Source organism: Papio anubis, chromosome 6 (assembly GCF_008728515.1).
Source record: "Papio anubis isolate 15944 chromosome 6, Panubis1.0, whole genome shotgun sequence".
Taxonomy (NCBI): Eukaryota; Metazoa; Chordata; class Mammalia; order Primates; family Cercopithecidae; genus Papio; species Papio anubis.
In genome coordinates, this window is record NC_044981.1 from 151,762,187 (window position 1) to 151,787,403 (window position 25,217).

The 25,217-nt window shown below is 35.5% G+C and overlaps 1 protein-coding gene and 1 long non-coding RNA gene across 11 annotated transcripts in view; one reads left to right on the plus strand and one right to left on the minus strand.

Moving 5' to 3' along the window:
• REV3L (REV3 like, DNA directed polymerase zeta catalytic subunit) overlaps window positions 1-25,217 on the plus strand; it is a 189,184-nt gene that overhangs the window by 105,677 nt on the left and 58,290 nt on the right. For all 8 annotated transcript variants that reach the window (XR_004184442.1, XR_004184443.1, XM_031667494.1 and 5 more), the window contains 8 exons: window positions 212-449; window positions 2,586-2,728; window positions 3,683-7,841; window positions 12,270-13,177; window positions 14,947-15,026; window positions 16,332-16,457; window positions 21,533-21,725; window positions 23,447-23,558. Coding sequence is in view for 6 of the 8 variants with exons in the window: in XM_031667494.1 (XP_031523354.1) it covers window positions 212-449; window positions 2,586-2,728; window positions 3,683-7,841; window positions 12,270-13,177; window positions 14,947-15,026; window positions 16,332-16,457; window positions 21,533-21,725; window positions 23,447-23,558 (5,959 nt within the window). In the remaining 2 variants the exon portion in view is untranslated. The remainder of the gene's footprint in view (window positions 1-211; window positions 450-2,585; window positions 2,729-3,682; window positions 7,842-12,269; window positions 13,178-14,946; window positions 15,027-16,331; window positions 16,458-21,532; window positions 21,726-23,446; window positions 23,559-25,217) is intronic.
• LOC108585630 lies at window positions 9,362-18,613 on the minus strand. Of its 3 annotated transcripts, none has more exons than XR_002521817.2 (3): window positions 18,466-18,597; window positions 12,708-12,814; window positions 9,362-9,449 (listed from the first exon to the last, which is right to left on the minus strand). It is a non-coding gene; the product is annotated as an uncharacterized LOC108585630 (long non-coding RNA). The 3 variants fall into 3 exon arrangements; XR_004184445.1 differs by having other exon boundaries at window positions 9,366-9,449; window positions 12,650-12,814; window positions 18,466-18,613; XR_004184444.1 differs by having other exon boundaries at window positions 9,368-9,445; window positions 12,650-12,814; window positions 18,466-18,609.

The window sequence follows — 25,217 nt, forward strand, 5'->3', positions numbered from 1 at the left end:
AAATTAGCTGGCCTTGGTGGCGGGTGCCTGTAGTCCCAGCTACTTGGGAGGCTGAGGCAGGAGAATGGTGTGAACCCGGGAGGCGGAGCTTGCAGTGAGCCGAGATCCGCCACTGCACTCCAACTCCAGCCCGGGTGACAGAGCAAGACTCCGTGTCAAAAAAAAAGAAAACTTGAGTTATTTGTTGGTGATTATTGTACTTGTTTTGTAGTGGACAGTAGTCCTGATGAGGCTCTGGTACATCTTCTTGCTGGTTTGGAAAGTGATGGATATCGGGGGGAAAGAAATAGGATGCCATCACCGTGTCGCTCCTTTGGAAATAATAAATATCCCCAAAATAGTGATGATGAAGAAAATGAACCACAGATTGAAAAAGAGGAAATGGAGCTTAGTTTGGTGATGTCCCAGAGATGGGACAGCAATATTGAAGAACATTGTGCCAAAAAGAGGTAATTTTTTAGTTATTTCATTTGTTTTATTAACTTTTAGCGTTATCATCCTTCAATCAGAAATTACTTGTTACTATTGTTCAGTGTATAAAATACCTTATGAGCTAAATTGGTGTTTTAAAATTCCCTTTTAGTGATCTGTTTTTCATGTGGCATACTCCATATTCCAAGCAAAATAAAGTTCTGCTACATTTTAAGAGATTAACCTAACTTTTAGAAGTTATCCATTTATATACACATTATTAACATATGTGAGTGATAAATGGGGCAAAATTGGAGTGCCTTCTTATCTTAGAACTAGACAAAAAGAATGCCCTGTGATAGTTGAACTGTTGTTGAGTATCAGAGCAACAATGTATAGAGTCAGACTGAAGATAGGGTATGGCTTTGGGGTCTGATTAGACTAAGGGAACTAAGGTTAAAAACAAATAAATAAAAGACTGAGAAGGAAACACTGGTGTTGTGGTTTGTTTCTCAAAATCAGTGAATAAGTTGGTGTTGTGGTTTTCTAAATCAGTCTCTGTGAACTTGATTGGTTTGAGTCTGCCCTTTAGTTATATGCTCTGTGTATCGAAAAATCTAGGCCTGTGAGCCTGAAAGACTGAGTATGCCTCTCCTTTAAACTTCTGTAGGCTAGATTAGAACTTTTTTAGTCTATGTTTGAAATTTTCAACCCCAAAGCCATCACTGAAAGGTGAAAGAAGTTAATCCATAAATTCAGTGTTTACATGTATATGACAAAAGTGTTGATTTTTCTGTTTAATAAATCAGATATAGAAATCTCCAGATGTGATGTTAAATTCTTTCCTCTAACATTGTCACTGCTCTAATAATAGGCATTGTCGATCCTATGATTACATTTATGCTTATATGTTCATTGGCTGAACCAATTTAGTGAAAACCATGCCCACTTTAACCTTGGGAAAACAAACCTAAACATTTTGTACAGTTATTAGAGAGAGACTGAATAGTAGAAGCATAGTGTCCAGAAAATGATTTAGTTAATTCTACTCTTTATATTGGATATTATATTCTGTGCTGATCACCATATTTTAAGAATACTGAAAAAGGAAAGGGAAAGAAGAGGAAGAAAACTAGAAGGATCTGTAAGCATTGTCACTTTTGAAGAACTTTTGAATGGAGACTGTTTGATCTAATTAGAATTACAAGATGAATGAGAAATGCCTTTATGTATTTTAAAGATTATCGTGTGGAAAATGGCATCAACCTGCTGTGTATAGCTACAGAGAACAAAATAGGAATCATGTATGGAAGTTGAAAGAGTTCGTGTATTACAAGAAGACAACTATTAACAATTAAAGCTATTAACAATGGAAAGATTGCCCTGTGAGACAGCAAGCCCCTTATATAGATTATGTAAAAACAGAGATTGCCTCAGGTTCATTAAAAAATCAGGTTTTTGCATTGGATAGAAAGTTGGACTAGACCTCTGATACCTCTTTCAGCTCTTAAGGGAGTGATTTTTATGATAAATTGTGATTTGCAAAGGCTTAGTGGAAAAAGAGTTCCAGTATAATATAATAAAATAATAATAATTTCAAATAGTTGAGATTAGTGAAAGAAAAAATTGGATGTGGATAGGAAAAAAGTTTGCCCATTCAATCAAAAGGGAAAGCATCAAGTTAATATCAATATGAGATGAAACTTAAAGAAACTGGACTTCACTGTCCCTCTGAATTTCTCAGTAACCCTACTTTATAGTTACTGTCAGATTGACTGAACACCTTTACTACTTCCTATTTATTCTCTCTTCTTCAATATTTTCTCTTCAGCCCTGACCTCAGTGCCCCTTCACTCATCTCTTTGTTCTTATTTCTTGCAATTCAGAATGCAGGAATTGTGGTGTATTTCAGCTCACATGAAAGAGATTATAAAGTGTAATTATAATAATTCTTTGTAAGTTGCTATAGTGAGACATGTTAATAAAGCAAAGTAAATATGCTTTTCTAGAAGTTACAATTTTCAGGGGTTTTTTATTGTTTTACTATAGAGTAACTTAGATACATTATTATAGTTAACTTGGCATTATTATAGAGTTAACTTAGATACATGATTTGCATCTGAGATGGTCTTTTCTAATGATCATGCTCACTAGTGAATTTTAATATTCTCCAGATCACTGTGCAGAAGTACCCACAGAAGTTCAACTGAAGATGATGACTCATCTTCAGAAGAAGAAATGGAATGGAGTGATAACAGTTTGCTTCTAGCCAATCTTTCTATACCTCAGTTAGATGGAACTGCAGATGAAAATAGTGGTAAGTAAACAAGTCTACTGTGAGAAATTGGTTAGTTAGGATCTAAAAATATATTTGATTTTGAGGTCAGGCGCTCTGGCTTACACCTGGAATCCCAGCATTCTGGGAGTCCAAGGTGAGAGGATCACTTGAATTCAGGAGTTCGAGACCAGCCTAGGCACCATAGTGGGACCCTGTCTCTAAAAAACTAAAAAAAAAAATTAGCCCAGCATAATGGTGCATGCCTGCAGCCCCAGCTACTCAGGAGGCTGAGGTGGGAGGCTTACTTGAGCCCAAGAGTTTGAGGCTGCAGTGAGCTGTGATTGCTCCACAGCATTCCAGCCTAGGCAACAGAGCAAGACCCTGCCTCCAAAAAAATAAATAAATAAATAAATATGATTTTGAAACTTTAATCATACTTTCTATTGATTTTGAAACTGTAATCATACTTTCTATATAGTTGGCTAAGTGAGGCTATAGTGATGTTTCGTCCCTCAGGATTTTTTTCTTTTGAAAGAATGTAGATATATGGTTTGTTTCTCATTTCTAAAAGGATATAACATTTGTTGATCACTGATTTCAAGCTTTGAAAACTTTAATGTTTGTTGTGTAAGTAGAATAATAAACTAAAAAATATGCTCAGTTTATTTGAAGTGATAATGTAAAGCATATTACTTTATGAACATTTTTAAAGTGACAGTATTTTTCCCTTATTCCCCAAAGGCACTAAATAGTAATATAATCTATTTCTGATCAATTGAATATGTGTTTAAAATGATGACTCATAATTGTAACTATATTTAGATTGAGTCATTAATGATAAACCTTACCTTTTTGTTAAGATAGCCGTTTTAAACATGCAAACTTAATTTTATGTAATTTTTTCATAGTGATAGCATTAATATCTTGGTGTGGGAAAATGTCTTAAAAATTAAGAGTAAAATGAAATAAACTGTTTTTCCCTCCTCATTTCAGACAATCCATTGAACAACGAAAACTCTAGAACCCACTCTTCTGTAATTGCAACAAGCAAGCTATCAGTTAAACCCTCCATCTTTCACAAAGATGCTGCTACGTTAGAACCCTCATCTTCTGCTAAGATTACCTTTCAGTGTAAACACACAAGTGCCCTTTCTTCCCATGTTTTGAACAAGGAAGATTTAATTGAAGACCTTTCACAGACAAATAAAAATATAGAAAAAGGTCTAGATAATTCAGTCACTTCTTTTACAAACGAAAGCACTTACTCTATGAAATACCCTGGATCTTTAAGCAGTACTGTTCATTCAGAAAATTCTCATAAAGAGAATAGTAAGAAAGAGATCCTCCCAGTGTCTTCCTGTGAAAGTAGTATTTTTGATTATGAAGAAGATATTCCATCTGTTACAAGACAAGTACCAAGTAGAAAATATACAAACATTAGAAAAATCGAAAAGGATTCCCCTTTTATACATATGCACCGTCACCCTAACGAGAATACACTGGGCAAAAATTCTTTCAACTTTTCTGACTTGAATCATTCAAAAAATAAAGTGTCCTCTGAAGGAAGTGAAAAAGGAAACAGCACAGCTCTGAGTAGTTTATTCCCTTCGTCATTTACTGAAAATTGTGAATTGCTGTCATGCTCAGGGGAGAATAGAACTATGGTGCATTCTCTTAATAGCACTGCTGATGAAAGTGGACTAAATAAACTTAAAATTAGGTATGAAGAATTTCAAGAACATAAAACAGAAAAGCCAAGCCTCAGCCAGCAAGCAGCACACTATATGTTTTTTCCCAGTGTTGTTCTTTCTAACTGTCTTACTAGACCACAGAAACTATCTCCTGTCACATATAAACTACAACCTGGCAATAAACCATCCCGGTTAAAATTGAATAAAAAGAAACTTGCAGGTCATCAGGAGACTTTTACCAAAAGTAGTGAGACTGGATCCACGAAAGATAATGGTATACAAAATAATCCTTGTAATAGTAATCCTGAGAAGGATAGTGCATTCGCCAGTGATTTAACTAAAACCTCTCGTGGAGCTTTTGAAAATAAAATACCCACAGATGGTTTTATAGACTGTCACTTTGGAGATGGAACGTTAGAAACTGAGCAGTCCTTTGGACTATATGGAAATAAATACACACTTAGAGCCAAACGCAAGGTAAATTATGAGACTGAAGATAGTGAGTCGAATTTTGTAACACACAACTCAAAAATTAGTCTACCTCATCCCATGGAAATTGGTGAAAGTTTAGATGGAACTCTCAAATCTCGAAAACGAAGAAAAATGTCTAAAAAGCTGCCTCCTGTCATCATAAAGTATATTATTATTAATAGATTTAGAGGGAGAAAAAATATGCTTGTGAAGCTAGGAAAAATAGACGCTAAAGAAAAACAAGTAATATTAACAGAAGAAAAAATGGAACTATATAAAAAGCTTGCACCTTTGAAGGACTTTTGGCCAAAAGTTCCCGACTCCCCTGCAACCAAATATCCCATTTATCCACTAACACCAAAGAAAAGTCACAGAAGAAAGTCAAAACATAAGTCTGCTAAGAAAAAAACTGGTAAGCAACAAAGGACAAATAATGAAAATATCAAGAGAACTTTGTCTTTCAGGAAAAAACGGTCACATGCTATTCTTTCTCCTCCCTCACCATCTTACAATGCTGAAACCGAAGATTGTGACTTGAATTATAGTGATGTTATGTCTAAACTAGGTTTTCTTTCTGAGAGAAGCACAAGTCCCATAAATTCGTCTCCACCTCGCTGCTGGTCTCCCACAGATCCAAGAGCTGAAGAAATCATGGCTGCCGCAGAAAAAGAGGCAGTGCTTTTTAAGGGTCCTAATGTGTATAATAAGACTGTTAATTCTCGTATAGGAAAAAATAGTCGCGCAAGAGCACAGGTTAAGAAATCAAAAGCAAAGCTCGTTAATCCCTCTGTAGTTACTAAGAAAAGGAACAAACGAAATCAGACAAATAAACTAGTAGATGATGGAAAAAAGAAACCAAGAGCAAAACAAAAAACAAATGCGAAAGGTACATCGAGAAAGCATATAACACTTAAGGATGAAAAAATAAAATCTCAGTCTGGTGCTGAAGTTAAGTTTGTACTGAAACACCAGAATGTGTCTGAATTTGCAAGTAGTTCTGGAGGCGCTCAATTACTTTTTAAACAGAAAGATATGCCACTAATGGGCTCTGCTGTAGATCATCCCCTTTCTGCTCCCCTACCCACTGGAATTAATGTACAACAGAAGTTATCTGGCTGCTTTTCTTCTTTCTTAGAAAGCAAGAAGTCTGTAGATGTGCAGACATTCCCCAGTTCACGAGATGATTTGCATCCATCAGTTGTTTGTAATTCTATAGGACCTGGAATCTCAAAAATTAATGTTCAAAGACCTCATAATCAAAGTGCTATATTTACTCTAAAGGAATCAACCTTAATTCAGAAAAATGTATTTGACCTTTCCAACCATTTGTCTCAGGTAGCACAGAATACACAGATATCTTCGGGTATGTCTTCAAAGATAGAAGATAATGCAAATAATATACAAAAAAACTATTTGTCATCAATCGGAAAGTTAAGTGAATATCGCAATTCCCTAGAATCAAAGCTGGACCAAGCATATACCCCTAATTTTTTGCATTGCAAAGATAGTCAGCAGCAGATTGTGTGCATAGCAGAGCAGTCAAAGCACAGTGAAACTTGTTCTCCGGGAAATACAGCTTCAGATGAAAGCCAAATGCCTAATAATTGCTTTGTAACTTCCTTGAGAAGTCCAATCAAACAAATAGCATGGGAGCAAAAGCAAAGGGGCTTTATTTTAGATATGTCAAATTTTAAACCTGAAAGAGTAAAACAGAGGTCATTATCAGAAGCAATTTCACAAACCAAAGCACTTTCTCAGTGTAAAAATCGAAATGTGTCAGCACCTTCAGCATTTGGTGAAGGACAGTCTGGACTGGCAGTTCTAAAAGAATTGTTACAAAAAAGACAGCAGAAAGCACAAAATGCAAATATTATACAAGACCCATTATCTAATAAACACCAACCAAATAAAAATATTTCTGGTTCTCTTGAACATAACAAAGCAAATAAACGGACACGATCGGTAACATCCCCAAGAAAACCTCGAACTCCCAGAAGTACAAAACCAAAAGAAAAAATCCCCAAACTTCTCAAAGTGGACTCTTTAAATGTACAAACCTCTAGCCAGTTGGATAACTCCGTATCAGATGATAGTCCCATCTTTTTTTCAGATCCAGGTTTTGAAAGTTGTTATTCACTTGAAGATAGTTTATCTCCTGAACATAATTATAATTTTGATATTAACACAATAGGTCAGACTGGATTTTGTAGCTTTTACTCTGGAAGTCAGTTTGTCCCAGCTGATCAGAATTTGCCTCAGAAGTTCCTAAGTGATGCTGTTCAGGATCTTTTTCCAGGACAAGCTATAGAAAAAAATGAGTTTTTAAGTCATGACAACCAGAAATGTGAAGAAGACAAGCATACTACGGACTCAGCCTCATGGATTAGATCTGGTACTTTAAGTCCTGAAATTTTTGAGAAATCATCCATAGATAGCATTGAGAATCATCGCCACAACCAGTGGAAAAATAGCTTTCATCCTCTAACAACTCGGTCTAATTCAATAATGGATTCTTTCTGTGTTCAGCAGGCAGAAGACTGTCTAAATGAAAAATCTAGATTGAATAGGAGTTCAGTAAGCAAAGAAGTGTTTCTTAGCCTCCCACAGCCAAACAATTCAGACTGGATTCAAGGTCATACCAGAAAAGAAATGGGACGGTCTCTTGACTCAGCCAATACCTCTTTTACTGCAATACTCTCCTCCCCTGATGGTGAACTTGTGGACATGGCCTGTGAAGATTTAGAACTGTATGTTTCAAGAAACAATGATATGTTGACACCAACTCCTGATAGTTCACCAAGATCTACTAGTTCTCCTTCACAATCTAAAAATGGCAGTTTCACCCCACGAACTGCTCACATTCTGAAACCACTTATGTCCCCACCAAGTAGGGAAGAAATTATAGCAACTTTGTTGGATCATGACCTTTCAGAGACTATTTACCAGGAACCATTTTGCAGTAATCCTTCTGATGTACCAGAAAAGCCCAGGTAATCAGTTATTTTTTTCCCTTGGGTCACTCTGAATTACTATGATATATAAAATTATGCTATAGGGATTGAAAAAAAAAGAATATAATGTGTATATGTAAAGAATATAACATTTGATTACCTGATTACTAGTTTTCTGTGATACTGTATTTTTAAGTATATCATTGTGGAAAGTATTTCTGATTACAGACTTACTAAGAGAATTCAAAAATTAACTGGATGGTTACACCTGGAGAAGTTTATGTAAGTTGACTTGGATCTACCATTATTTAACACTATGTCTTCATTAAAAATTAGAGGTGCTCACTCTAAAGATGTCATGATACTTTAAAAGGATTACAATGATCATTGTTTAAATGGTATTTAATTTTTAAATGTTAAACTTTTATACCATTTTAAAAGAACTTCATTTTCAAGTGTTTTGAAAATGAGCATATATGTATTTTAAGTATTCCGCTGATATATCTCTAAATGAAGATCATTTTAAGTTGTTTCTATTATAAACCACTTTTCATGTGGTTTCAATATCTTGCATTATATTGTTATTATAGTTTATGCAGTTATTAGCAAATGGACTTTGGTTTCCATTCTCCTTTCTTTTAAGAATTTTTTCAGGTGGCCAGGTATGGTGGTGTACACCTGTAATCCTGGCACTTTGGGAGGCCGAGGTGGGAGGATCGCTTGAGCCCAGGAGTTTGCGACCAGCCCAGGCAAAAAAGTGAGACTCTGTCTCTACAAAAAATTAGGCTGAGCACAGTGGCTCACGCCTGTAATCCCAGCACTTTGGGAGGCCGAGGTGGGCAGATCACCTGAGGTCAGGAGTTCAAGACCAGCCTAGCCAACATGGTGAAACCCTGTCTCTACTAAAAATACAAAAATTAGCTGGCCATGGTGGCAGGCGCCTGTAATCCCAACTACTCAGGAGGCTGAGACAGGAGAATCACTTGAACCCAGGAGGTGGAGGTTGCAGTGAGCCGAGATCACGCCACTGCACTTTGTTGCCTGGGCAACAAAGAGTGAAACTCCATCTCAAAAAAAAAAAAAAAAATTAGCTGGGCATGGTGGCATGCACCTGTGGTCCCAGCTACTCAGGACGCTAAGGAAGGAGAATCACTGGAGCCCAGGATGTCAAGGCTGCAGTGAGCTGTGTTCACACCACTGCATTCCAGCTTGGGCAATAGAGTGAGACTTTATCTCAAAAAAAAAATCTCTTCAGGGAATTGATAGACAAACGTGAGCACACGCACACACGCAGCAAATAGCAAAATAGAAATCACAGTAGTGGTTTATTTATCTGTAGTTGAGTAATTGTGTACCACTTTCATCGCCAAGTTAGGACATAACTGATAAAAGCTAAATTAGGTAACGTGGCTTAATCCAGAAAGTTTGAATGATGGTTCTTGTTCCTGCCCCTGTGTCCATGATCTCATATACTTAACCAGTTGCAGAGCAGGCAGTTCATTTCAACCGTCCATTCAGAAGCAGAAGAGGATGGCTGGAACTGCTAAGGCAGGCCCTGCCTTAGTCTAAATCTTGGAAAGAGATATGAAGAGCAGCAGAGGCCACACTGCATGTATGCACTGACCTGTGGCAGCACCATGTTCCTGACTCCAGTGGAAAAAAAAAAAAGAAAGATACAATATGAATATTACACATTTGTTGAAAGCCATAGAAAGTACCACACCAAGAACGAACCCAAATATAATCTGTGGACTTTGGGCAATTATGATGTGTCAAAATAGGTTCATTGATTGTAACACGTGTACCACTGTGGTAGGAGATGGTGATAATGAGGGAGGGCATGTATGTGTGGGCACACAAGGAGTATATGGGAACCTCTGTACATTCCTTTCAATTTTGCTGTCAACCTAAAGCTGTTAAAATATCTTCAAAAAAATTTAAATTAAAAAAACATGACAGTGAATGCCAGGCTTTTACCCAGCAGATTCACAGTAATTCCTATAGGAATCCATTTAAAAAAGGGGTGAGAGTGTGAAATGATGGATATGTTAATTTGTTTCACGGTAAGAACCGTTTTACTGTATACTATATCATATTTTATACCTTAAATATACATGATAAAAATTTATTTTCTTTTAATAAAGGGGTGAGAAAATGTTATCAGAAATGTAGAATAAAAGTTCTCTCCTATAATGACTTGAAGTGAAGGGTAGAAATGTTCACCTCCCAGCCCCTTTTCAACACAGTTTTGTTTAGTACCCACATGGAACTCTTTATTTCACTGCTGGGGCGTATGAAGTCTGTTCCTTAAACATTAGTTTCCATCATTTTGGGGACTTTGGTGTTATCAGTAGTGATTATGGTATATTTACTTTTAGTTACCAAACTTATGTGCTAGTCATTATGTTTGTGTTGTTATTGTCCAACTTTGACACTTGTCCTACAGCTAAAATAAAAAATAATCATTTTTGAAAAATATTTTTTAAAATATGAAACTGTAGGCCGGGCACAGTGGCTCACGCCTGTAATCCCAGCACTCTGGGAGACCAAGGCAGGCGGATCACGAGGTCAGGAGATCGAGACCATCCTGACCAACATGGTGAAACCCCGTCTCTACTAAAAGTGCAAAAATTAGCTGACCATGGTGGCATGTGCCTGTAATCCCTACTCAAGAGACTGAGGCAGGAGAATCCCTTGAACCAGAGAGTCAGAGGTTGCAGTGAGCTAAGATCACGCTCCTGCACTCCAGCCTGGTGACAGAGTAAGACTCTGTCTCAAAAAAAAAAAGAAACTATATATTCAATATAGAAAATTTAGGTAGTATGAAAGAAGAAGAAATAAAAATTACACCATTTTTCCATATAGTAACAGCCACCATAATATTTTGATGTATTTTCTGTTTTCTTTAAAAGTATAGTTTTTAGTTTGTTTTGTGAAGTGTGATCTTATTGTAGTCACAGTATTATCCACATTTTTCACTTAGCATTATATTGTAAACATTTTCCAAATGAGTTTCTTGAATATTTTAATCGCTGCATATGTTGCATCATGTATATATCATTGGACAGAAAGATTGTTTGTGATTTTACCACTATAGATAGTATGTATATTATTATGTATGTTAAGAAGATATTAGCATTTTCTTCTTAAAGCATTTCTTGTATTTTGGAGTTTGTCCTTATAGCCCTAGAAGTAGGATTACTGGAAAATATAAGACTCTTGTTACATATTAGGAGATTTTTTTTCCTAGTGAATTATAGCAATTACCATGCTGCTGACAGTACGTAAGAAAACTGAATTCACCACACCTCACCATTTTTTATTCTTGACCTCATTATGACTTCTCTATCCTTAGTATTAGAGTTGGGTATGGTCACTTGGTATGTGTATTCATTTCCTTCAACAGCATTAATTCTTCAACACCAATCATAATTCTGTTTCTGATTTTTCACATTGCCAAGAGTGGATGCAGGGACAGTGCTGGATGCTGGTTATGGAGTTAACTAGTAGGGGCTAAAGTCTTTTCATATAAAGGAGACAGGGTAGCCCTAATGCTCTTCCTTCAGCTTCAGATCTGAAAACATGAATCTAGTTAGTGGAGTTTTATGTAGAGAATGATGGGGACATTTGGGGAATCACGCCCTAAGAGAAGTGATTGAAAAAACTATGAATTATCTTTATATCCATAATAAAGTTAACATGAAGAAGTAGAATTATTTTATGTTGCTGTAGTAAGCAGAAATAGTATCAAGGGATTAGAGAAAGAGGTTTTACTTAATATTTATAGCTTTTGGAAATGAAACCAGACTGTTTTCATTAGTGATTTCCCACATATTCATACATTGGTAACATTTAAGCCATGTATCCTGTGGGCTCTGCCATCTCCTAAGTTATGTCAATGTTAATCCCTACCATGGAATGGGAAGAAAGAATTAGATAATTTACCTCAGTTGGTATGTTTTTTTAATGTTTAAGGGATTTGAGAGTACAAAGATTCATTTGAATTGACTCGCTTTGCTAAACTACAAATACTGGAGAATATAGGAAGAAGCTATGAATAATATCCTGGGACATAGTATTTGAATGATGAATTACTTTATTGTTTTTATTCATATGTGGTAATAATGGAAAATTACTTTAAGATTAGGAGAGGAAAGGAATCTGAAAAGTTTGTTTCATCTCCTTGAAGGACAGAAGGCTTCATGGGGCATTAAAATAAAACAAAAAATACCTTCTCTCCCTAAGATTAATGGTACCTTCCAAAGGAAATTAAGTAGTCATATACCTGTGAGGAAAAGCATATTGAGACTAAAGATAGAGTGTACCTACATAAAATAGAGGGGGCAGGGAAGATAGAAATGGACATTTTTGAGACTGCAAAAGGGACTTTATCTAGGATATGGAGTTAAATATTTTAGTAATTGCTCTTTGAAACAAAACAGTTGTTCTAAAATATGTTGTTTATAGGGAGATTGGTGGACGGCTCCTCATGGTAGAAACTCGACTTGCAAATGATCTGGCTGAGTTTGAGGGAGACTTTTCCTTGGAAGGACTTCGTCTTTGGAAAACAGCATTCTCAGCAATGACTCAGAATCCAAGGCCAGGGTCACCCCTTCGCAGTGGCCAAGGAGTTGTCAATAAAGGGTCAAGTAATAGCCCTAAGATGGTTGAAGATAAAAAAATTGTGATTATGCCTTGCAAATGTGCCCCAAGTCGACAACTGGTTCAAGTGTGGCTTCAAGCCAAAGAACAATATGAACGTTCCAAGAAACTGCCTAAAACCAAGCCAACTGGAGTTGTAAAATCTGCTGAGAACTTTAGCTCTTCAGTTAACCCAGATGACAAACCTGTAGTGCCTCCAAAAATGGATGTAAGTCCACGTATACTCCCCACTACAGCACATACCAAGGAGGATGTTAATTCTCGGGTTGCTTTACAAGCACCAACCACGGGATGTAGTCAAACTGCAAGTGAAAGTCAGATGCTGCCACCAGTTGCCTCTTCAAGTGATCCTGAAAAAGATGAAGATGATGATAACTATTACATTAATTATAGCTCCCCTGATTCTCCTGTAATTCCCCCTTGGCAACAACCAGTATCCCCAGATTCCAAAGCATTAAATGGAGATGATAGACCCTCATCACCAGTAGAGGAGCTGCCTTCATTGGCTGTTGAGAACTTCTTAAAACCAATAAAAGATGGTATACAAAAAAGCCCCTGCAGTGAGCCTCAAGAGCCTCTAGTGATATCTCCAATTAATGCTAGGGCAAGAACTGAGAAATGTGAATCACTTTGCCTTCATAGTACACCTATCATACAGAGAAAACTTCTGGAAAGGCTTCCTGAAGCAACTGGCCTTAGCCCATTATCAACAGGTAAGTATACACATAACAGGAAGTCTCCATAATTATTCTTCAGAAATAGAAATGAAGATAACATTAGACTGAAATGAAAATCAGAGCTTTTTAAATGAAGGTATAGCTCAGCAAATATTTTTTGTTGTATCTTAGAAAGTCGTCACATGACAACTCTCTTTCTGCTGTGTAATCTACTTATATTTGCTTCCATCCTGTCTTCCTTGTGGGTGAAATACAGGAGCCCTCTCAAAAGGCTTATCTTCTCAACCTGACTTTCCTGTTGGCTTTTATACATACCCAGGTCTCCCACATTTTAAAACAGAAACAAAAAACCTGCCTTGACCTCACGTCTCCAGCCAGCTTCTACTCTTTCTCCTCCCCTTCAAAGCCAAATTTCCTAAAAGATTTATCTAATTTGACAACTCCAGTTATTTACCTCCTACTCATTTCTCGGCCCACTCTAAACTGAATTCTGCCCCTGTCATTCTACATTATAGCTCTTGTAAAGATTCCCAGTAAACTTATAGCTAAAACCAGTAGATGTTCCTGAGTCTTATCATATATCCTCTAAGCAGCCATTTTCTCATTGACCCTACCTTCCTTCTTGGAGCTGCTTCTCCACTTGGCTTTCCTCCTACTTCTCTGTTTTTTCCCACTTGATTTTCTCATTATTCTCAGTTGTTATCTAAATGTTGGAGTTTATTAAGGCTTGATCTTAAGCCTTCTTTATATCTTTCTCTAAATGATCTAATTCCTGTCCTCAGGATTACTACAGATAACTTGCAAATTTATATTTCCAGTTCAGACCTCTCTTTTAAGCTCCAGAACACTATGTCCAACTACCTATCTGACATTTCCACTTGAATGCTAAATGGCACCTCAAGATTAGTATTTTAAAAACCAATTCATGATCTCACTGCATACATTCACCACTACTTCCCCAACATACTTATGTATACATGCCTCTACATAAAAACCCATCTGGCCTTCTTTCAGTTTTCCTTATTTCAATGAATAGTGCCATCATCTCTCAGTTACACAAGTAAGAAATATAGAATTTATTTTTAATACTCACCTCATTCCCTCACTACCCACCTTGTAGTTTCTAGTCCCTATCCAGGCCTTATCACTTGTTTATCTCCTAAGTAAACCAGATCTATTTACTTTATTGTACTTCTTCCACCACAACTTTAGGCCATACTGTCATCATCTCTTGTCTGGGCTCCTGCACCAGCCATTTTATCTAAGTAATTTCCAGTTCTTTTGCACAGTAATCAGGGAAAAATCCCCACTCTGTTCCTAGTTAATTACTACTCTCTTCAGATTTTACCTCCAGGAAACCTTCCCTAATCTCGACTACATAAAAATTCCCAGTTATATTCCCCTTTGTTGTAGTATTAATGCAGTTGTAAATTTATTTTTCTAGTTTGATGAATGTCTGATTCTCTCTCTAGACCCCATGAGGGCACAGATTATATCTTTTCTTCCTCATCATAGGTACTTGATAAGTAAGTGAATAAATGAATTAAACAGTTCTGTAGGTTAATGACTGAGGTATAAAACTCAGTAATTAAAATATAAACGTATTTAAAATACAAAATGTTAAAATGTTATTTTGGTGGGTATCAGAGGTTTGAATTTCATTTTTAAATTATGAAATTTTGGGGGGAATTCATAAGACAGCACCCACAAGTGGTACTTAAGTGTTTGGAACAACAAAAAGTTTTTTAAAAACCAGAAGCAGGTAATTTTGATATACATGTTAAATATGAAATTTCTTTCTACAGAACCAAAAACGCAGAAGTTGAGTAATAAGAAAGGAAGTAATACTGACACTCTTAGAAGAGTACTCTTAACACAAGCAAAGGTAACTATACTAAACATTTTTAAAGATCAGTGGAAGATCCAGTCTTATTCCTAGATTTCAGTTAGATAATTGATAACTATGTCTCAATTAAAAAATTTTTGTTACTTAAATTTTTGCATCATTATTTGCATATCTTTGAGACAACAAAAATTTGCCTTTTTTTAGTTTTTTTTTTTTTTTTTTTTTTTTGCTGTTGGGATCTAAAAGATTCTTATATGTAAATACAAATATTACAGAGAAAGTGAATATGATAGCCAAAATGTGGATTATGAGGATACAAATACATTAACTGATTACTGGCAAAATCAGAACAATCCAATGACAGCAGAGCTCAAGTAAGTGATTTTTGATCCCACCAAAAATATATCCTTTTTCTTGGTTTATTACTTTTTTCTAAAATATAACCTTACTGATTTTTTAAAATTTATTTTACTAAGTAGCAAAAGAAAGCAACATTATTTACTACTGAAACTCTGGAGTCGCAGATGTCTTTATTCAAATACTAAAAATATGACAAAACTTAGAATTATATGGTTATATGAAAGAAGTATACATTGGACATGCATCCTTGGAAATATATGCTAGAAATCACTTATATATAGGCGACTTCTTATAAATGTCGTTAACTACATAAAATATATTTTAGTATTTCTTTGAGATTATAAAACTTTTTAAACTTTCATTTATAAAATAGTATTGAATTACAAGCTACATATATTAAAAAATACTGTATCAGTGTGTTGTGAACATAACACTTTGGGAGAAACAGTTAATAGATTTAGAAATCAGAAAAAAAAATTTTGTGAGGAAAGGAAAGATGCCATTTTTTTCTGAATCTTTGAAGATTATTTACATTGTCTTATTTAATTCATCTTTCAGACACATGTTGTATTAGGGTAAAGTACAAATCAATATTTCAAATCTTTTTCAAACTTTAGCCAAAGTAGTTGGAAATATATTGATTGCTTGCTTGTCTTACTTTCAAGAAAGGTCAAGATAAATGTCCATGTGGTATAAATGTCAACTCCCTATAAAACTATTGTTTTCAGTATTGGGGGCTTCTGAACTGAGAGATAACATATGGTTTACTTATATTTCCACATATATCCAGTTCTGATATCTTTGTTAGCATGAAAATAACATTAATAAATACAGTTTCTCCTTGAATTTAGAGATGATATTAGTTTACCTTTTATTACCAAACACATAAAGCATATTATGTGGGAATAAGTAATCAAAAGAAAAATGATTGCTCACGTATCTTTTTCTGGCTCTGTGTGTGTGTGTGTGTGTTTTTTTTTATAGAATCAATTTGCAGCAGTAAATACCCCACAGAAAGAAACTTCTCAGATTGATGGACCATCTTTAAACAATACTTACGGTTTCAAAGTCAGCATACAAAACTTACAGGAGGCAAAAGCTTTACATGAGGTAAAACTGCAACAGTAAGGACACATACATTGTGTTCAATTTAACTCCTCTTTTATTCTATAAAACAAGTATGGAATTTTTTTAACGAGGAAGGAATATATTGAATTCTATCCTATTAATCTTCATCTTGTTCTCATTTTCTTACTATTTTGTATATTTACATGTTTATGTACAGTAGAGAAACTTAAAGAATTTAAGTTGCTGAGACTGCTTTGTGATTTCATATCTTTCACAAATCTCATAACTGAAATTCAGCTTATGGACATTAAAATAAGAAAAGATTTTTGGGAGGTGAAGGTGGGACGGTCCCTTGAGTCGAGGAGTTTAAGACTATCCTGGGCTACGCAGGAAGACCCTGTCTCTACCAAAAAATAAAAATAAAATTAGACACGCACCTATAGTCTCAGCTATTTGGGAGGCTGAGGTGGGAGGATCACTTGACCCTGGGAGTTCGAGGCTGCAGTGAGCTATGATTGCGCCACTACACTCCAGCCCAGGCTACAGACAGAGCAAGACTCTGTCTCTTTGGGGAGAAACAAAAAAAGACTGTATTTTGGGGATTATTATATTAAGATGTTATATCACATCTGAAATGTGATATTTACTTGTATTTTCTGTTTGATTGGCTCAGTGGATTAGAGCTTGCTACAAAAGAGGATAAATTCATTCATTCACATACTCTCTATATAACCCAGCTATCTTCACAGCACAGGCTGTCTGCCAAAGACTAGGACTTTGCAAAAATATACGTCAGCCACAGTATGCATTGGAAAGAATATGTGAATGGGTCACTATAAATTTATTTGTATGCAGAAAACAAACTCAAAGTACATACCTGACTGGCAGTAAGGTAGAAATCGGAGTATATTTTCATTGTTTACACCTGTGCTGTCATATGGTAGCCGCTACCAGCATGGATATTGAGAACTTAAAATTTGGCTTATACAACTGAAGAACTGAATTTTAAACTTTATTTAATTTTAATTTAGATTTTAAAACATAGTTGATTCAAAGTATGTTTGGAACAACTTAGATATGTAATACTATTTTTTACTCTAAGTTTTATGAAATTAAGTATAGATCAAGTATTTCTGTAGAAAATTTAGCATGCACAGTGAGATGCTAGAAGGATAAAATACATACTGATTTCAAAGACTTCATGGAAAGAATAAAATATTTTATTAGTAATTTTTATGTTGATTATATGTTGAAAATAATATTTTAAATATATTGGATCAAAGTGTTTTTAAATTAATTTAACCTATTTTTATTTTTTGAAATATGACTACTAGAAAACTTTAAGTTACTTGTGACTTTCATTATATTTCTGTTGGACAGTGCTAGTTTTATACAGTCATTTTATGTCTTTGCTCTTAAAGCAGAGGATTAGTAACCACCTTTAAGTTATAATTCAATTTTTAAGTGTAGTTTTTTTTCTCAAGTCAATTCTGTTGTAAACTGTTCTAGGGGTTAGATTAACATAAACAGGGAAAAATTTTTTTTTTTTTTTTTTTTGAGGCGGAGTCTCGCTCTGTCCTCCAGGCTGGAGTGCAGTGGCACGATCTCGGCTCACTGCAAGCTCCGCTTCCCAGGCTCACTCCATTCTCCTGCCTCAGCCTCCCAAGTAGCTGGGACTACAGGTGCCCGCCACCACGCCCGGCTAATTTTTTGTATTTTTAGTAGAGATGGAGTCTCACTGTGTTAGCCAGGATGGTCTCGATCTCCTGACCTCGTGATCCACCCACCTCGGCCTCCCAAAGTGCTGGGACTACAAGCGTGAGCCACCGCGCCTGGCCTGAGGGAAACATTTTAATATTGTCCTCCTTTTTTCTTCAAATTTGAACTGAAAATTATGTTTTTTTAGAATTAGGTCGGAACATAGTCTCTTATTTATTCATTTGCACATTTTTCTCATTCAACAACATCCATACATTTTCTGTTTTATACCTATGTCTATACTGGCCCCTGAAGCCTACATAAATTCAGTGATAAATTCAGTAATACATACCATCAAATGCACACTTGAGATTAGCAAATTTTTTAAAACTATTAAAAATATGTATTAAAGCAAATTTGATAGACTATAGCAAAAAGATGTGTTACATTTGATTATTCTCTTATTTGAAAAGTATACTTTTCTACATTTTCCTAAGTAACTCTGTTTCAGAACCAGGGGCCCTTTGGAAGTTAAAATCACTCAGGAGGTCTCACTAGTTGCTCTGACAGCTTCTTCCTCCAGTTAACAGACTTTCCTCATCTCAAGGCACATTCCGAACTGCCGCCCGGTGGTTGAAACAGGAATAAACCAAAGAAAAACTCAACACTGTTCTCTTCCTTTCTCTAGGAAATTGTGCTTGTGGCATTTTCTCCCTGTTTCCATTACCCTAGGATAATCTCTTTCTTCTCACGTCAACACTCAGTGCAGAAGATAAGGGTTGTAATCTTTGTCCCCCTTTCTCACCTCCCTCTTGCCTAGCCACACTCACTAAATCTCTCAAGCCATGTCTTTATATAGTTTGCTTTAAAAAAATACTCCCTAAGCACAGTAATGCATTTTGTTATCAAGGAATAGAAATGCAAATTTTGAGTGTGAAAATTTGATCTAGTAAACAAAAATCAACCTCTAAGACCATTTTAACCTAAAATTGTTTTCAGAGTCTTTATGTCTTTTCAGATGTTCACCCTTTTCTTTTGTTTGTTTGTTTGTTTGTTTTGTTTGTTTGTTTGAAACATAGTCTCACTCTGTCACCCAGGCTGGAATGCAATGGCACGATCTCAGCTCACTTCAACCTCCACCTCCCAGGTTCAAGCAGTTCTCCTGCCTCAGCCTCCCTAGTAGCTGGGATTACAGGCATGTGTCACCACACCCGGCTAATTTTTGTATTTAGTGGAGACCGGGTTTCGCCTCATTGGCCAGGCTGGTCTCGAACTTCTGACCTCAGGTGATCCACCTGCCTCAGCCTCCCAAAGTGCTGGGATTACAGGCATAAGCCACCGTGCCCGGCCTCATATGTTCATCCCTTTCTGACGAAACTGGTTGTTTTGTTTTATTTGGGTTTGTGGGAGGGGTTTTCCATTAAAAAATTTTTTATTTACTAAATTAATGCATGCTTATTGTTAAAATTAAATTCTGAAGAGTATGCGTTTAAAAGTAAAAGTTTTTTCACTTAGCTCTCCATTTCATGTGGTTTGATTTTTTTTAATCCTAATATTTTAAAGTAGAAACAGCAGTATATGTTTCTGAGGAAAGTGGTAGATTTGTATTTGTTTTATTATTATTCCTTATACATGCATAATTGATGTTCTTTTTATTTTAAAAATTATTTAGTGGCCAGGCACAGTGGCTCACACCAGTAATCCTAGCACTTTGGGAGGTCGAGACAGGAGGATTGCTTGAAGCCAGGAGTTCGAGACCAGCCTGAGCAACAAGGCCCCATCTCTACAGAAAGTTTTATAAATTAGCCGGGCATGGTGATATGTACCTAGAGTCCCAGCTAGTAGGGAAACTGAAGTGAGTGGATCACTTGAGCCCAGGAGTTCAGGGCTGCAGTGAGCTATGATCACACCACTGCATTCCAGCCTGGGCAACAGAGAGAGACCCTGTCTCAAAAAAAAAAAAAAAATCTTTAACAAATTTACTAATGAGCATGTGCAACGGTACGTACCAAAAATAATCAGGACAAAAAAATTTGCAATGAAAAGTAAGCTTCCCTCCTACTTCTCCTACTTTAGGCTAGCAATTTCTTTCCCCCAAAGCAATAAGTATGTCTACATTTTTATGTCACTTTTCAGAAATTTTCTATGAATGTGCTTCCATTTTTTCATGTATAGAAGTTTGCTATATTTACTGGTTCCATTTATCAGTGTATTATAGTTTCTTTTTATATTAGGACGTGTAGATCTGCCTCATTCCCTTGAAAATTTTAAAGGTTACAGAATATTCCATTGTATGTATCCTTTATGGATACCACATAATTTATGTAACCTGTCCCCAACAGGTAAACTTCAGTTTTTTTCCGGTCTTTGCTATTATATTCTTGAGTAAACATCCTTGTGCGTATATTTTGTCTACATGTATATCTATCTCTAGGATAAATTTTCAGGGATAGGATTGCCACATCAATGAATTTTAATTTTCATAGAGATTTACCAAATTCTACTCCTGTCGCTAGTGAGAGACTTGAATTTACGTTTCTTCAACATTTTGCATGCAAGATAAATACAAAACACAAATTCTTTGTTAAATTTATATGATCTGAACAATTACCAATATTGTAACAGTAATCTGTTTTCCATTGCCAGGTACATGTACATGATAAAAAGATGAAGTATAATTCTATCTGTAATCATGAATTTAACCTATATTTTGTTTTTCTTACTCTGTATTGATTTTAGAAAGAAAACTAAGAATTACAGTTAAAAGTTTCTATTGGCATAGAAAAATAAGCATGAAAAGCAAATATTAACATTTTTTGCATTATATGTTAAAGAGAAAATGTGCATGGGTAAAAATCTGGCTGTTGTGTAGTTGATACCATAACAGTTCTTTTTTTTTTTTCCAGGAAAAACTATAATTAAAAATCTACCTAGTGTATGCAAAAGTCTAAGTAGCCCTGAAGTAGTAGTGAATTAATTGGTAGGAAATTTAAATTTTAAAAAAGTTCTCTTTTTACTTTAAACTACAGGTAAAACCGTATAGTTTAGCTACCTACATGAAGAGTAAAACGTGACAGACTTTGATTTCAATGTATAACCACTTGGACTAGTCATTCTCTTTCTCAAACAAGAATTGAGAGATCCTGCATATATTTGAGAAAAACAGTCTAAATATTGTCATTGAGAAATTATGGCAAGAGCAGATTTTCTGAAATAACATCATGAATTGATTTAATCTAATCTTGGGAGTAAAAATCTTTTGTTTTAATCTGTGGAGTGCTGAGTTGTGACTTTGTCCTTTATGTCCATTTTTTCTGTAATCTTACATACATATTTCTCTAGAGCCTTAGTGAAACATACTTCTTTGAGCATGTCTTTAAAAAATGTTTTAAAAACATAATATTTATTTGCTTTTATAGATACAAAATCTTACCCTAATCAGTGTGGAGTTGCATGCTCGAACCAGACGAGACTTAGAACCGGATCCCGAATTTGACCCAATCTGTGCTCTGTTTTACTGCATCTCATCTGACGCTCCACTGCCAGATACAGAAAAAACAGAACTCACGGGTGTAATAGTGATTGATAAAGACAAGACAGTTTTCAGTCAAGGTATTGTCTGTTTTTATTAATGATATACCTGCCCACTCTAGGAAGAACCTTTTAATGAGGAATTCCTATGCTGAAGATCCAATCTAAGCAAGCCTGAGGACTCTTTTCTAAAATGTTTGCTGAGATAGGAGTAGAAGATTGTGTATAACTTTGTCCTAGATGTATTATTCTTACTTGAATTAGTCAGAAGCAGCCAGGCACAGTGGTGCCTGCCTATAGTCCCAGCTACCTGGGAGGCTGGGCAACAGGATAGCTCGAGCCCAGGAGTTTGGGGCTGTAGTGCACTGTGATTGTGCCTATAAATAGACACTACACTCCAGCCTGGGTGACATAGCAAGACCCTATTTATTTATTTATTTTTAAGTTAGAAGCAGTGCAATATAAATATCTCAATATTTATAATTAGCTTATATAATTTGTTCTAAGTATTATTTTATAAAAATAATTATTACTGATACAGAGTCCACATTATTATGTATCCCTAGATTAGGTGCACAGTCTTCCTTATGTATGCATATGCAAGTATTTTCTTGCTGATAGGAGAGTTTATCTTACTACTATAAGTTAATGGTTCATAAGATACTGTTAAGATGTATTCTTACTTTGCTTATATCTCTTTATCTTTCTTTCTAAGTACATATACTTTTGATTCAGAGGTTCTTCATACAGAATGCCATGTAAGGCATTTTATAAAATACCTACTGTCCCTCTGCAGCTTTCAGTGGTCACCATTACAAGTGAATTCAGTCCACTGAGGAGGAAGTCTTAGCACAGAATACAACCAGATTAAGAATTTGCAATTTATTCAGTGATGTGCTTGAGCTGACACATACCAGCTCACAGCCAGTTCTTGGATTTTCATGAATTTTTCAAACTAGTTGCTGTCGCTTTGGCAGTTGGAAATCAGCCATAGGGTTGGGGAGGGGTCCTTACATCATGAAATAGGCCAGCACTACAAATTAAGGCTTTCTTTTTTTCCTACAGAGTTGGTGGTTAAACATTTTCATCATACCAGAGATTAAAATGTGCTAAGCAAAGCTCTCCTGCTAGGAAGAGTAAAGACAGAAACAAAGTAATACAGGTTCTTCACAAGTGATATGTTATTTTCTTTTCTTTTCTTTTCTTTTTTTTTTTTTTTTGAGATGGAGTCTTGCTCTGTTGCCCAGGTTGGAGTGCAGTGGCGTGATCTCAGCTCACTATAAGCTCCGCCTCATGGGTTCATGCCATTCTCCAGGTTCATGCCTTTCTCCTGCCTCAGCCTCCCGAGTAGCTGACTACAGGCGCCCACCACCACACCTGGCTAATTTTTGTATTTTTTAGTAGAGACGGGGTTTCGCCATGTTAACCAGGATGGTCTTGATCTCCTGACCTCGTGATCTGCCCGCCTCAGCCTCCCAAAGTGCTGGGATTACAGGCTTGAGCCACTGTGCCCAGCCAGTGATATGTCATTTTCTAGGAAATTTTGTGAATGCAGTCTTTTCAGGAGAATAGCTGAAAATATAAAATTTGAATTTTCAGTTGTATATGAAACTAAAAAATCTTTTGAGAGTTTTTTAAAGACATTGGGTTAATTATGTTTTTACTTGGTGGGATGTTTTCTTAATTTGAAGTATTTCAGTAGTACAATTTTACTTAAAAGTAAGCTATAATATTACTTTTATATTATGAAGGTATATTATTACATAATGTTATATATAATAGACATTTTGTTTATTTTTTAGATATCAGATATCAGACTCCATTACTTATTAGATCTGGAATTACAGGCCTCGAAGTCACCTATGCTGCTGATGAGAAGGCACTTTTTCATGAAATTGCAAATATAATAAAGAGGTATTGTTTTGTATTATCTGATTTTTCCAGTTTTTATTCAGAGAGTCGTTTCATGCTATTGCAGATAATAGTGAAGACAAAAGTGAAGGTAGGAAGAAAACGAATCCCTTCCTATGGGCCTTGAAAGCAGAGTTACTCTTGGAAAAATTTTATATTCACTTCCCACCACCATCACTATTTTCATCAGACAAGATAGGAAAAGCAGTGTTCTGTTCTCAAGATTGAGGGGCCAGTGAAAGACAAATATTTGTTTAGCCTCTAACTTCCCAGGTGTTCTTGAGGTTTGTTTTTCTATAGTGCTGAAATAATGGAGAACTGTATAAAGTTCCATTGTATTATTCATTAACTAGGTTTCTACCTTAGGAGCCAGCCACCATTTCAGTACCTTTTTTGTTTTGTTTTGTTTTGTTTTGTTTTTCTTTTTTAAAGTTTTCTGAGTTCTAAACAAGCCAGTCTCTTCAAAAACCTTTGGGATGCATTCTGCGTATAAATTTATCTGTTAATAAATGTTGAACTGTCTATTACATACTCTTGTGCACAGAGCTTCTTAAAAATCTTCTTTTGACCATTTGGTAGTTGGTCCTCAGATTGATAGTAGAATCTTGTCCAAGTTTATGAAAAAAAAAATTTTAACAAAAATATTTTAATTTAAAAATAAAATCATTAAGTGGATCATTTGCATTTTCTCAAGAGTGTAACTCTTGGTAGCCATAGACTCTGTTATTAAATGCTTCACTTTGTAGAAACTTAAGGATTCTGCCCATTACTAGGTTTAGGTTTTTAGATGTCTAAAGCAAGATAGAAAACACCCTTTGGATCCTGATGTACAGATAAAAGCTGTCCATGAGCATGTTGTTATACTCACCCTTTTTTGTTTTGCTTATATAGTTGAACTTTATCCTATAAAAACTAAATCAGTATTCTACACGAAAGATTAAGATGATATTCTACAGACTTGTCATCAGATTGATTTCCAGATGAGTTAACGTAAACCATTCTGAGAATTAGAAAACCAAAACGTGTTTTCTACAAAACAAAATTAAATGACAGAGCATCAAAAATAATATGCTACTACCCATGACTATGAAGGAAAAAAGAGTAAAGTATTTTTACTATTTATAGCACTGGTGACTAGATAGAGTCCCATCTATTTGAGTTTCGTCATTGTCAGTCCTACCTTTTATCTTCTCACAGAGGTTGTCATCAACATGTCAGATGCTTTCAGTATCCACACTTCTTTTATTTCTGCAAGCAACTCAGAAAAAGAAATATGTAAGAGTTTCAGTCAATACTATTTTGTGTACCAGCACATGTCCAGTAACATCCCTGGACTTATATGCTTGCCTTTTCCTTGTTAGGTATATTCCCAACGATAGGATTACCTACCAACATCGAGAAATGTGTCAGTCATTTGCAAGTACAACTTTCTTAAATGTCCATAAAATGAAATGTACTAGTAATTAAGGAAAAAGGGGTAAACAAAACTGTCATAAAAAGGAAAATATTTAAATGTCAACTTTTCAATTCTATAGTGTTCTTTATATATTAGTCCAAGCAACCCTGCAAAAAGATTGATTATTTCATTCTTTCACCGTATTTGTTGTGTACTTACTCAACACAGCCTTTGGAGTCAGCCAGCCCTGTGTTTCTGTCTTGAAT